The 14106-nt window shown below is 42.9% G+C and overlaps 1 protein-coding gene across 2 annotated transcripts in view; it reads left to right on the plus strand.

The window, feature by feature from the left end:
* Prkg2 (protein kinase cGMP-dependent 2) overlaps window positions 1–14106 on the plus strand; it is a 102024-nt gene that overhangs the window by 38549 nt on the left and 49369 nt on the right. For both annotated transcript variants that reach the window (XM_087582359.1, NM_013012.2), the window contains 4 exon segments: window positions 1191–1304; window positions 2873–2978; window positions 6715–6778; window positions 13732–13809. In XM_087582359.1, coding sequence (XP_087438485.1) covers window positions 1191–1304; window positions 2873–2978; window positions 6715–6778; window positions 13732–13809 — 362 coding nt within the window.

Raw genomic sequence — 14106 nt, forward strand, 5'->3', positions numbered from 1 at the left:
CTGTTCCTTGCCAGTGACTCTGATGAAAGACTTGTGGAAAGAAGAGGTTAGACAGGAGTCAGTAGCACCACAGCTGTTGAGCCCAGGCAGACAGCACACATGGAAGCGAAGACTCAATGCTTTCTTACATGAATTAATTACGGTGGCATCGAAGGACTGAATTGCCTGCCTTAATTATCTGCCTGAGCAAATTAATTTGATAATTGGAATTCTCCCCTTTATAAGAGATAGCCTGAATGGCAAATACCACAGCATACTAAACTCTTGGTATTCCACATAATTCTTCAGTATTTCTCAAATCCTATGAGCCATAACCAATTAAGGAAAGAACCCAGACATGTATTAGGATCCAGGATTGCAACCCCAAGTGGTTTCGATGTAGCTAGAATTGGCTGTAATAAGAAATCCCTAAATGGTAAGTGTAATGAGTGGAATTTAGAACCAAAAGAAAAAGATTTTCTTTTCTGTTAGAATATTATTCTATCCCAGTAAACATCCTTGTTTCTCTGGTCTGGACCCTGCAATAGTTTCTGGGATAATGTCTCTTCTCATATCAGATTGGTTAAATTGAGTGGACGACACAGGATGACATAGTGACCCAAGTTTGTTGAGAGCAGGACAAAGACGGCCATTGCTTCTTGCCCCCAGATTTCTTCCTTTAATATAGCAGACATTTTAGAGGAGGTTTTGCTTGACGAGGCAAGAAAATGGTTTCCAGGACAAAACACCTGTAGGCAGTTTGCCTGGCACTGTTTTCTCCACCTCAGCTTTGTGGAGGTGCAGATGTATAGGCATATACGATGGTGAGGGGTTCAGCAGCTGAGGACCATCAAGTCACTTATCCAGGGTTACACAACCAATAGCAAATGCAAACCAGGTGTAGAATTAGGTGGCTTGACCCAACAGTCAGAACATCATGGCTCTGACGAGTCTTCCTTCCATGAAGTTAGGTCACTTAGGAATCTAGTTAATGCCAGAGTGGTTAAAAGATCAGGCCTGGAACCCAATCTGCCAATCACTGACCTCCAGAAGATTGGGTTCCAGGCCTGATCTTTTAACCACTCTGGCATTAACTAGATTCCTAAGTGACCTAACTTCATGCTCTGCAGGCTGTCTGGTTCTTTTCGTCTTCTTTATGGAACCCAGGTATATTCTGGTGATTTGTGTTTTTCTCAAACTCTGTTTGATAGAGGGTAGACTGGAGGTGTTCCAAGGAGAGAAATTGCTGTCGTCCATCCCAATGTGGACCACGTTTGGGGAGCTGGCTATTTTGTATAATTGTACGCGGACTGCCTCTGTGAAAGGTAAGAGGAGATGAGCTGCCCAAATTCACTACTGCGTCCACTGTTGGCTCCTGAGCCGAGCTTGTGGACTTTCTCTCTCATTTTGCCCCATTAAACTCTTGTTGATAAAAAATACAATTCCAACAAGAAGATTTATATGGGAGCTTTGATACAAGCGATTAGCTCAGAAGAACTTTTCCTAGGCTGGGGATGACTCAGTAGGGAAAACACTTGACTTGGCATCATAGGGAACAGAGGTCCATCCCTAGACTCTGTAAGTGTCAGGGTGCCCGAAGAGCCTTCAGTCCCAGTGCTGGAGGGGTGACGACAGAGGGATGCCTGGGCTTCATGGCCAGACAGTCTAGCCTAATTGGTGAGAACCAGGACAGTCATAATCTGATTCAGAGCAGAGAGGTAGAGTTATTGAGGATGACACCTAAGGCTCTCTTCCGGCCTTGCAAACACACATACGTACATGCACACCTACACAGGTGCAGGCACCCATCTGTGTGTGCACACCTGTCCCTGCACAGAAGCGCAGAAGCGAACCTACATAAGCGCACACACATGTCTGTGCATTAGAAAAGAGAAAAAAGAAAAAAAGAAAAGTTTCACCCCCAAACCTGAAGAATAACCAAACTGGGGCGGGGATACATTTCTTAAGCAAGAATATTGAATGACTGGTTCCATTTGACTCCGAAGCTTGGTGAACCATAGGTTTGTGTTATTATTCTTTTTATTGTGTTTTTAAAATCTTTTTAATACTTTTATTTTTGAAGTGTTTGCTTGTTTTGCTTTACGTGTATGAATGTTTTCCCTGCATCCGGGAACGTGCACCATGTGCAGTCTCCGTCCCTAGGCTTCTGGATGATTGTGAGCTGCCAGGGGATGGGGAACCACACCTGGGTCCTCTGCAAGAGCAGCCAGTGCTCTTAACCACAGAGCCGTCCCTGCAGCCTATGCTTTTACATCTTCCAATCATAATGTATTTAAACCTCTTTTTCCCCCCAAGATGTTCCCTATCAGTTTGGATATCATGCTGGCTTTTAATTCTCCCATATAAAAAAATCCCCCCCCCCCGAATTTTCTTTTGTTTTATCTTTAAAAATCGTTTGTGTCCATTGTATAGGAAAGTAACTGTAGAGATGTTTAGATGGCCTTGGCTCTCAGGCATCAGTGTCTAAACATCATAGGAAGACACGCATTCACACACGTGCACACAGACTTTTAGTTTCCAGTTACCTGCCTATGAACTCTTTATGGGTCTTTGCTGGCTGGTTGGCGTGATTCAAGAGCACACCCTGTGAAACGTGGTGGACTCAGTGCACAGCTAGAAATTGCAGACAAGCTATTTGAATATTATCCTACCTAAAATATCATCAGAAAAGAAATCTCCTACCCACTTCCGAGTCACGGTAGATTTCAGAACTGAAGTCGTAGGAAACTACCCACAGTGTCATTATTTCCTTTCATTCGTGTGCTTAATACTACATTTCCAATAAATAAGTGACTACTCACCGATTAAACACTTTGGAATGTTTTTGTCTGGCGCTAAACACTGTCGTATTGTTTTCTTGAATTTTCTAAAGCTATTACCAATGTTAAAACTTGGGCTCTCGATAGAGAGGTTTTCCAGAACATTATGAGGAGAACAGCGCAAGCCAGGGATGAGGAATACAGAAACTTCCTCAGAAGGTAAGAGTAACCGCGTGGCGGGTGAAAGTGCGGAGGTTGGTATGCAGGGTGGGTTTTGCCGCCGTAATGATTTCCTTAATGGCTTCCCTCCCATTTAAGCAGTTTCTATAGAGAAAACTCGCTGAAAAGGGCAGTAGACACTAAAACTTGTATTTCCTTCCTATTAGCTTGTATGCTGAATTATTTTCTTGCTGTTCCCTTTAGTTTTAGTATTGAAGGGGCCATAGTGTAAAAAACATGCAGAAACACCTTAAAAACATTCACCGGGTTTGTTCACTGGGCTTTGAAAAACATTTATGATCTAGGGCTAACTCATCTAACATTGATTTTAGTTACCTTAATTACATTTTGTTATTTATTTAATTGCATGCACACTCACTTACATGTGTGCCTCATCATGTGTTCAAGTCAGAGGACCACGTCCAGACACGCAGTTCCTTGGGATCCAACCCAGGTGATCAGTCCACGCCTCAAGCTCCTTTATACGCTGAGCCCTTTCACCAGCCCCACCTGGATTATTAAGATGAATTCATTGAACTTCCCTTACTCTGCAGGTGACTTTGTTTCTCTCATTTGCAAAGCCACACTACCTTCTGAGCAACCATGATTTGTAGCAGCTTAAAACAAAACGTTACAAGCTGCCACCCTGATGGCACAGATACTGGGACAGTTCATTTTGTAAAATGCTCTGTGCCTCAGCACAGTGTGTAAGGAAGCACATGTCTGCAAAATTTCAAAAGCGAGCTTAAGGAGATAGCCGTTTTTTGAGAGAGCACACTCTTCCATGTTCAGTAGTTTTGCATCCGAGAGTTTGGACAGCCTCTGCATTGGGGACACAGCATGTGATAAAATGTCCTTAGGATACGCGCAACACTAATTATGCATCATGTGACTTCCAGTAGTAGGTTTCCAGCTCTTCCTAAGTACGGTCTAGTGATGTGACCTTCCATACACAGCCTGAAAAGCCAGTTGTGTTCCGGCCGCCTACACCTAGCATTTGGTTGGGGATCGTAGGCACGAACACGTTGAATTCAGCAGAACATAGCCAGTGTGCAGAATCTTGCAGAACATCTCCCTGGCGTACGCCGGCAGAGACAATAATGACTCCCGACAAAGAGTTGCAATAATGAGAAGCAGATGTCTCATCTCTAGGCATCATGGACCTTAGCCGTCATGTGGTGGGATCCACCTAAATATAGGTGATCTCAAAATTCTGCAGCGGAATGTCACAGAACAGCATTGAGAGTAAGCCACACTTAGGGACGATTTAGAGAGAAAAAAAAGGTACAGGAATAAACCAATGGCCACAGGATGTAGGTGAACTGTCCGAGATAAAACCTCAACCATTCCACAGAGCCACGATCCCCTTGGAACCTAGCGTACTCTGAGTTAAAGGAGCCTAGAGAACCAACCGGCACCATTTCTTTTCTCAAACCTTCTTTTTGTTATTTTCATTCATCCATTCAACAAATATTTATTTCTGCACACCAAACATTGTGGATTCAGTGGTGAACAAGGTAAACCTGACCCCCGTCCACACGGAGGGGAAAGGAACTGAGATTTCGCCTCATCTGTTTACCTGCCACTCCCAAAGGTGACAGGCTTACTATTCATGGATCCCAGTTTGGACCAGAAGGGAAACTTTCATAAACTTGTGGAAATCGAGTTCTGGTTGTTTTTTGCCATTTCAACAGGGGGGCAGTACTCTGGAGTAATGCAGTTTTTTTCTTCTTTGTTTCATTATATATAATAGGCTCTTTTTATATGTGGAGTGTAATGTACAAGGACTGTAGTATACATGTAAATCACAAAACCTCATAAAGCTAACAATCCCATTAGGAAATACATCCAAAGGAAATGAAGTCAGTATGTTGGAGGAGACATCTGTGTCTCCATGTTCTTTGCAGCACCGTCCAGAATAACCAGGAAATGGATACAATCTAATTGACCATCAGCCATGGATGGATAAAGAAAATGTGGTACATAGAATGGAAGAATGTTTAAGCATAAAAATAAGACTAAAACTTGTTATTTGGGATGACTCAAAGTGGGGAATGTTCTGTTTATTGAAATGGGCTAGGCATAGACAGACAAGTAGTGCTTAATCTCTCTCAGATGTAGGCTGAGAGAGTTCATTGCGTAGATGCTAAGAGCAGAGCGGTATTTCCCAGATGCTTACAACAGGGGTGGGAAAAAGTTGACCAGCGGGTGTGAGGCTAGAGGTGGGCAGGAGTATGAAGTTGTGCTATTGTACCGTACGGTGACTATACATGATAACAATGTAATGCATATCTTAAAAAAGCTGGGAGGAAGAAGCCCGAATGTTTTTCCCATAAGAAAATAATAAATTCTTGGGGAGTATGTGTTTACCCGTATTTAAACATTGCACATATGTATATGTGTATAGAAACATTGCAAAGAACCTTATAAATATGTCCAATTTTATACATATATTCCAATCAGAATAAATTTAAATGAATGAATAAGAAGTATTCTAAGTGGATTATAACATTGTCCTTATATAATCAGTGAAGTTAGTGATGTCTTCCCCTCTCCTCTCCTCCCGAATTTGGAAGTTTAGTGACTATTCCTTAGCTATTCTTTGTGTTTGTGGCATGATTTAACCCATGTTGAACTTGATAAGAATGGTGTTATTTTTCCAACCCGTTCGTTCTTTACCCGTCTCCATGTATGTTCCCAAGCTGGGCTCACTCTGGCGTTCTGCGATTCCAGTGCACCAGTGTAGGCATTCTTACACATCTTACTCGTGTTTTCTGGCCTAGCCCTTCATGCTACATGTTGTGCATGAATCTGCATAGAGCTCCCTGCCTTCCCGAGATTTAGTCATGGGTTTCGGGAATGGCGGAATATTTCCTGCAAGAGTGTCAGATGGTAGATGGTAAGAAAGAAAAATGACGTCAACGGTCTCAAATAAAAATGTGTGAAATAAAAATGGACTCAGGAAAGCAGTCCAATCATATAGATTAGTTAATCACACTGAGGAAAATTTGCGATTTTTTTTTAAAAAGAATAATGGGTTTCAGTATTCTGTTTCAAATGTTCCCGTTACCTGACTCTGGAAATATTGGTTTAAAAAGACAGCACAGTAGGATTAATAATCAAAGAATGTGTCACTGGTAATTTTCATGTTCTCATGGATTCGGTTTTTACCTAATAATTGAAAGGAGTTAGATGAAAATCTGACCTTCGTCTTGAATAGAGTAAGTCATCTGGTCTATAAGAGACGTGGAGACGTAGAAGCCCACTTTTCAGATACGAGCCACTCAGCACACCAACAACAGTGTGAGCTGCGTCCCCTGAGTGGTGGGTGTGGCTGTTCCCTTTGTATCATGCCGACACCTTCATTTCTGCACCTATGGCAAATGCCTGGAATAGCACAGTATATATGAACCACTTCCCACTGTTATTTATGTGATTTTAATTGTTTGGATGCTTACATTGGAAAAACTGAAGTGCCTTGTACTATAATATTGTGCAAATATAAGGATTTAGAATCTGTATGCAATATATATATATATATATATATATATTTAAGACATAATTAGGTGAGAGCTAGGGGTGGTGTTGGATGGCTGTAATCTTAGTGCTTACAAGACCGAAGCAGGGGGATCATGAGTTCAGGGGTAGCCTGGACTACATTGTGAGACTCTATCTCGAAAATTTTTTTTTAATTAAAAAGAGATAATTAATTTAAAATTTCTTTTTAATTTTGAAGTGTCTCCTTGTTGAAGAATTTACCTGAAGACAAACTAACCAAGATTATTGACTGCTTGGAAGTGGTAAGAAATTTTAAATAAAAAGCAAGTACCATTAGCTCTTAGATCTAGTCATATTATTAGTACCGTAAATGAATAGAGAGGGAAAAATGGGAGAGCATTAAACTCCGGAGACCAGGAGCCATGTCCAGTCCTGAGAAATCTTAGGCCAACTCACACTGAGATAAGGGGCCAGCCAGTTAGGTAGCCTTGGAACTTGTAGGAAGAAATTTGCATGTGTAAAGTGAAATTTGATTTACATATTTTAATCTTTTTAGTACATTTCATACAACTAATCTGCCTTACTCTAGAGGCATTTGATTTTCTCCAATTAACATCACAATCCCTCGCTGAGTTTTCACAATATAAAGGAGTCAGCGAGGCGTAATTAGGAAGCAGGGTACAAAAAGGGCGAGCTGGTACTGTGGGGGAGGTGCCCAAAAGCCAGACCCGGAAGCAGTCTATGCTCAGCGCTGGGGGCCATGGGAACAGATTTGAAGAGCTCACGCTTGAGTACTTTACCTATTTCAATATCTAGAGGCAAGTGGCAGATTGGAAAGCATTCAAAAGCTTATTCCTGGCATCCCCCAGATGGCTGGTTTTAGTTTAAGATTCATCAAGCCTTATTGTGAGAAAATGATTTTATAATGTACCTTGTTTTTTTTTTTTTTTTTAATGATACACGTTTTATATAAACCTCTTCAGATCTCAAAGATTTCAACCGAAAGCAAATAGCCTCTTTCGCTTTCTTGGGGGGCCCGTTTCATTGAAACCAAAACGACCTTTCAGAAATTAAGAGGAGGTAGGGGGTTGGTGGCAATATCGTTGCTGGGTGTGAGGCTTATAAAGAGCTGCTTTCAGTGGCAACAGAGTTAAAAAAAAATCACGCCCATCTGTTGACAAATTCATGCCCCTGTCAATCATAACATACAGTGCAAACACCTATGTGTTGAGAGAGAAGCTGGGGCTATTTTATTCTAAATTTAAGCAACACCAGTAATGATTCCATGTATAGTCGCAAAGTCCAGCAAATAGTTTAGCAAGGGCAGGCCATGCCTTACCTCCTGTCCCCTAGGACTTCAAATATAAAGTCAGATTCAACAAGCCCCTGTACCCTGCATTCCTTTGGGATTTTTCCCAATGTAACATAAAACAATTACAGATGTTACAAATTAATAATTCATCCTAGTTTCTTAGGGTTTTTCCCTTTCAGCCCAGAGAAGCCCTGTATGTACATATTTTGTTGTTGTTGTTGACCAAAAGAAAATCTGTTTTTAATATACTACTAATAGAGTGGTTTCACCAGAGGGGAATTCAGTGCTTATATAGGGAATATGAGAACTTGGCATCATTAGAAATAAATGGTCAATTAGACATATTCATAGCGGCCATAGGCGGCAGCCACAGAATACATAGATGGGTCTCGATACAGTATTAATTAGCACACAGTTCAAGTTTGCAAGCTTCATCCTTTAAAACACCCTAGGAATGCTTGACTACCTCTCAGCCCCTGCAGACAGCAGCACCATGTATAAAGGGCTCTTTATTCACACCTGGGAAACAAACGCATCCCTGTGATGTGCGAAAATTCTCAGCTGTGGAAGTGATTAGCAAGGAAGTAATGCAGTCTGTTTAGTTCCGAGAAAAGTGTGCAACCCAGATCCTCACCACAGTCAACCCCCCTAGTGCCGAGAGTTGTGAGGAAGCACTGGCTGAGTTCCCTGCAACTCATCTCCGCGGTTTTTTGAGGAAGGAGGTGTCTGAAAGGCTGCTTAGAGATTGGTAGGGAAGCTGGTTTTTCTTTGTGTGTGGGGAAGAAAGGTGGAGAAAGGGGGATGAGAGTTTCAGGTACCAAGCTGTAGAGCTGTCAGGTTCCAAAGAAACTCAGTACTAACTGGTGCCTTTTAGCATGACAAAGTTCAGGACCACCAGTCACAGGGTGGATCCTTTCAGCTCTTCTCATTCCAGCCTCTAAACTTCTCCAGCCCAGCCAGGGGCAGGGCTTCCGGGGGCGGGACTTCCAGAACTTTCCCGTTCCTATGAACTTTGCCATTTAGGCAACTGGCTCTTTTGATCCTTATTCATTCCCCACCTGCACCCCACCCCATCCCCACCCCCAGTTCCTGGTGTGCCCTCTCTTTCTTATCCTCTTTCACTCTTCTCTCTGTTTTCATGACCCTGTGGTTCAGTTATGTCAGTCTCCTTCTGTCTCTCCTTGCTCTGGATTCTTCCAGATACCTTTGGCGCTACCCTCCCTCACATCTACAATAAAACCTGTCTCCTCTACCATACCTAGAAACGAACACATCCTCATTTTCATTCAGATCCTTTGTGCTTAAGACATCAACAGTGAACTCCAACACCAAGTGGCTCTGATAGTTCAGTTTTTTATCAGCCTTTTTGAACACATGTCTCCCAGAGCATTGAGTTTGGGAGGCAGCCATCTTCTGGAAGCCTCCGCTCACATTCTGACCAGAACGCAAGTAGGAATAACGGCACACAGTTACTGCTATGCTTTCGGATTCATCTAATGACAGTCTTAAAGGAGGAGTGGTGGTAACAGTGGATGATTAATAAAAACTCTAGTGTGCCTTGTATAGCTTGGGCAGTCAGTCATGAAGAAGACAGGGGAGGCAAGAATATCTGCTTCTATGTCAGCAACAGGGCAAAGCACGGAATTTGTGTAGGGCAGAGCCCTAGAATCTGACCCCTGTGGTCCTTAGACTTGACACCATGGTACCTACCTTTGCACCTTTCCTAGATCCCCTGTTGCGGCAGGGGAGGTGAGGTTTAGTAATGTGAATGCCTTCATCCTCCTGCAGATCTGGGTTGCCAATAGGAAGACAGATTCCCAGGGGCTGCCCCACGCTTAGTAAACCAGAAACTGGTAGAGAATGCCAATTTCACAATTTAGCGTTTCACCAACGGCATCCCTACGCTCATTAGGGTTTGAGAAGTACTGAGGGATGAGAAACCTGCTTTGTAGGGTGCCCTGGTGGTCTGCCTCTTCTTTCCCGAGATTCCCACTTTTAATCAGGTTTGGCAAAGCCTCTGCATGTGTGTGTTATCCGTACTTTGGGTAAGTGCTCTCTGTGTGTTATCTGTAGTGTGGGTGAGTGTGCAGGTGTGAACACAGGTGTGTTTGCACGTGAAAGGAGGTCAGAGGACAACTGTGGGTGTTATTTCTTGGGCGCCAATCCCCCTTTCTCTTGAACAGGGTCTCGCATTGGCCTGAATGCATAGATTACACTAAGCTGACTGGCCAGTGAGCCTTAGGAATCCACTTGCCCCAGCCTCCATAGTACTGGGATTACAACAAGCACCCCCATATCTAGTTTGCAAAAATGTAGACTCTGAGGGATCAAACTCAGGTACTCATGCTTGTGTAAGCACCTTACAGCCTGAAGTATCCCCCCAGGGGTGCAAACAAGTTTTTAGAATGAGTTGTACCTGTGTGCTTCTGTGTATGTATGTGCATGTGCGTATGTCACATCTTGCCCTTCATCAACACTTCTTTTCGGTGAAGGTTGGTAGCACCACCTCTATATTGTAAGGAAGTCTAGGCTTTGATTTTCCTCCGCCACTCCTGAGTTTCTTCCCAGTTATTATATTATGCTTTCTGTACAGAACCTCAATTTCTTGCCTTTTGCCACATCAGCACAAGAGTCATGTCTTCTCACAGTGAAAAGTCATGCCTGTAGGGGCCACTGTCCATTTGTATTGTTTTCTAGTCTGCTCTCAAATTCATTTCCTTCTTTTTATTTTTTTTTCACGTTTGTTATAGCTCTCTTCGGGCTCCTGGGTGTCTTCCTTTAAAGACTCCTTTTCAGGCCAGGGGCCTTGGGTAGTGGATCAACACTAATTCACGGAAGCAATTTGGTGGAACAGTTTTGCCAATATCAAAGGATCAAGTGTAGCTACGGTTTCAAAGACAGTTTCAATTTTACATAAGTGTCTATGTGTGTGTACCTTGATGGGTGTATCGAGCAAACATGTGAAGTGAATTCCTTATTACGGGGAAAATGCTAGAAAACCAACTTTGCACAGGGCAGAGCCCATGGCTTCTTGGTCTTCTAAGGGACCCTTTGCAACGTAACCACAGGACAGTCACCGCACTGTTTGCCCTTCTCTTTTTGGTTGTGCCCGGGCCTGTCTGGCTTCATTCCCCAGTTGACAAATACTGGGTAGTCTAAGACCACAGCCGGTTCTCACCGGTCTGACCTATTTCCACAGCCTTTCCTGATCCATGAGTTACTGTCCACACACTGGGAGGTATTATTTGCCTTCCTTCCATGGTTTGAGGTGACAAAGAAGCATTCCCGGGATGATTCCACTGGGGAAGCTGCCCTTTCAGAAATAATAAGGCTCTTTCTCAATGCCCCCTTTCAAGCTTGCCCCCTCTGAACTTGCTGGTTGTCAGGAATTAAGACCACACCTCTGCCCATGGTTTCCAAATAATCGAAGAACAGTCTGGTTAGTCCATCAGAAACTTCTTCTGTTGTTTTTGCTCCATGTGGGTGATGGGGACCAAGAACGAAATGGGGATAAGGGACATCGAGAACAGACCCTCAGCCATGAAAGGACACTGCCACTTTACTGAAGCGACTGGTATTTTAGTTGCAGAAGGAGGACATCTTGGATTGCAGGGGTGTGGTAATGGAACGTCTCCAGAGAGAAGACTTCTGAAAAAATATGAAATAAGAAAAAAAAAGAAGGAGCTGGACTAAGCAAAGCGAATGTAAAACCTCATTGTTTGTGTAAAAGAGAATTCGCCTCTCGTTCACAGACCAGTCTAGACGGCACGTTGGGGTCACCCAGACATCTGGAGATGTAAACTGGTGGCTACTTTGCCACCATCATTTAGCAAATGGTTTCCAAGGTCCCTCTAGGCCATGAAAGATTAAAGATGTTCACCTGGACTGGTTCATGTGTCTGGCTCAGAAGTGAGATAAAAACCTCTGCCTTATCCTTTAGGACATAGTTTAACCATGTGGTTAATAATAACAACAGAAGCATCACTTCCACTGGTAGCTATAGATGACTCTGAGAACCAGCTTGCAGTCTTGTCATGGAGATCAATAGTCGCTAGGTGCCTGGTGTGTACCAAAAATTCTACCGCGTACTTCATGAACATTTCTACTTTTTCCTCAGACAGTGCTGGGTGCAGTAGATACAGAAGAGCAAATTTAGGTCCAGAGATGTGACAGTAAAGCATATCCCACCGAACCTTTCCTTGATACATCAGTTATTAAATACATATTTACTGTGTTTAAGATGTCCCCAATGTTTCAGAAAACATTGTTGTATGGGGATATATAGAATTGTACTCACACATGGCCACACCCATTCCCTTGTTGTCTAGATGGGTTGAAGGCCTTGAAAGAAGAGAATCATTCTATGTAGAACCAGAAGTGGAAACTAGGGGAGAATCCATGAGTAAGAATCTTACATGCCATGCTTGTTCTAAGATGTCAAGGGGACTGCAGCAGGCAGAGGCCTCCAAGAGCTCAGAGAAGCCCGGCTGACTCCTCACTGACAGCCAAGAAGGAAATGCCATCTTCCCCACAAGAGAGTTCAGCCAGCCATCATAGGGAACTTGAAGCAGATTTCCTCTACCTGGAGGTTTCAGGATAGAACACACCCCCTCTAATACCTTCAACCCAATCTTAAAAGGCCTCAAGCAGCTGCTCTCCTCTGTCCTTGGGCTTTCTGATCTGCAGAAACATTGAGCTGACCAGAGGGAGTTGCTCTAAGGCCCTGGGTCTGTGCTTGTTAGTTTTAGAAGCTACCGAAAGCTCACACACTTCTATAGCTTTGAGGGTCAAGGTTCTTGGCTGATCTATTCATTTAAAAGCAATTCCATGTAGAACTGTGCTTAGGATCTGGTCCTTTTGGCTTCATGTGTCTTTCTGAGACATGTTGAAATGTCTAAATAAGTGTATACAATGCTATGAGAATAAAAGATGTATTCATTGATGTGAGGAGTAATAATCAGTCCATAAAGATTTGTTCTATTACACTTTGGTCATTTTGTTTAAATGACCAGGAAGGCTTTGAAAAGCAAATGTGTTAAGACAGATTTAACTTAGGACTTATTTTCCAGTCTAAAGGAGACAAATGAGGGAAATTATGTTGTCAATTTTGCTGCAGAAATCATTTTGCTTGTGGAAATCACTAAGAAATCTACCTTACTTGTCTGAATTGAGACAACGTCAAACTAAGACAACATAGAAGAGATTAGTATGATCTGTCTGTGTCCCATGATCCTGGGCTGCTCTTTTGCTCTGACAAGTGGATACTTCTCTCTCGCCAAGAAGTCTCAAATCACACAACTATGTGTGAAAGACAGAAAAAGTAATGTAAAAAAGAAGAAAGAAGTGATTTTGCACTTTCATGAGGATAAATCAACCCTAATGCCAGAATTTGCACACATAGGTTCTGATGTTGCTGGGACCTTTTCTGATGAAGATCTTTTAGAAGCAATGCACACAGCAGAGAGGTCTGTTGTGCACAGGAACTCTTTCTAGGAGTCGTTGTTCCACAAAGAGTTAGAAACAGCGACTGCCTCTCCGCATACCCACTGGGAATGTTTTCAAGCTATCATGCAATCATGTGTTCCTTTCTGAACCTTTGACCTACCCTTTAGACAGTTACTAGACATGGCGGTTCAGCCAGAGGTGAGGTCACACTGTATCTCTGGCTGTCGCCTTGTTCTCCCTTCTCACCGTATCTCTGCCCTCCCTAACTGAAAGTGAATATTGCAAGTGAAGGTTCTCTGATAAAAGATAAGAGTAAGCAAAGTGTTCTAGCTGATCAATAAAGCAATGCCCTTTAGTTTTACCACAGCATTAATGGCAGGTAGGGTAAGCTCACAGGCAGTCCACACTCAAAGACACAAAGGGTTCAGTTCCTGGGTGTTTTCAGTCATAGACACTCACTGGATCTTGTGTTCTGTTTGTTTTTCTTCATCCCAATAGGAATACTATGACAAAGGAGATTATATCATCAGAGAAGGAGAGGAAGGGAGCACCTTTTTCATCTTGGCAAAAGGAAAGGTAAATTCTAAGTCAAGTTTAAGTCATAAAAGCTGTGCTGGATTCAGTGTCGTGGTGCTCTATGTGGCTGTGGAGGGAGGGCTTTGAGATATCTCGGTTAGCATCTCTGGGTTTCTCTCAGAGGCCCAGGTTTGGAGATGAGCGCGCAGGATACTCCTGATTGACCACAGATGACATATGGAGGCCTCACTGTGTGTAATGTCTATGATGGCTGGTTTATTTCTAGAGTCCTCTTTTAGGAATGAGTATCTATCTGATTGTCAGTTGAGTGGGGCTAGAATAATGTTTTAATATAAC

Source organism: Rattus norvegicus, chromosome 14 (genome assembly GCF_021556685.1).
Source record: "Rattus norvegicus strain SHRSP/BbbUtx chromosome 14, alternate assembly SHRSP_T2T, whole genome shotgun sequence".
In the NCBI taxonomy this organism is placed as follows: domain Eukaryota; kingdom Metazoa; phylum Chordata; class Mammalia; order Rodentia; family Muridae; genus Rattus; species Rattus norvegicus.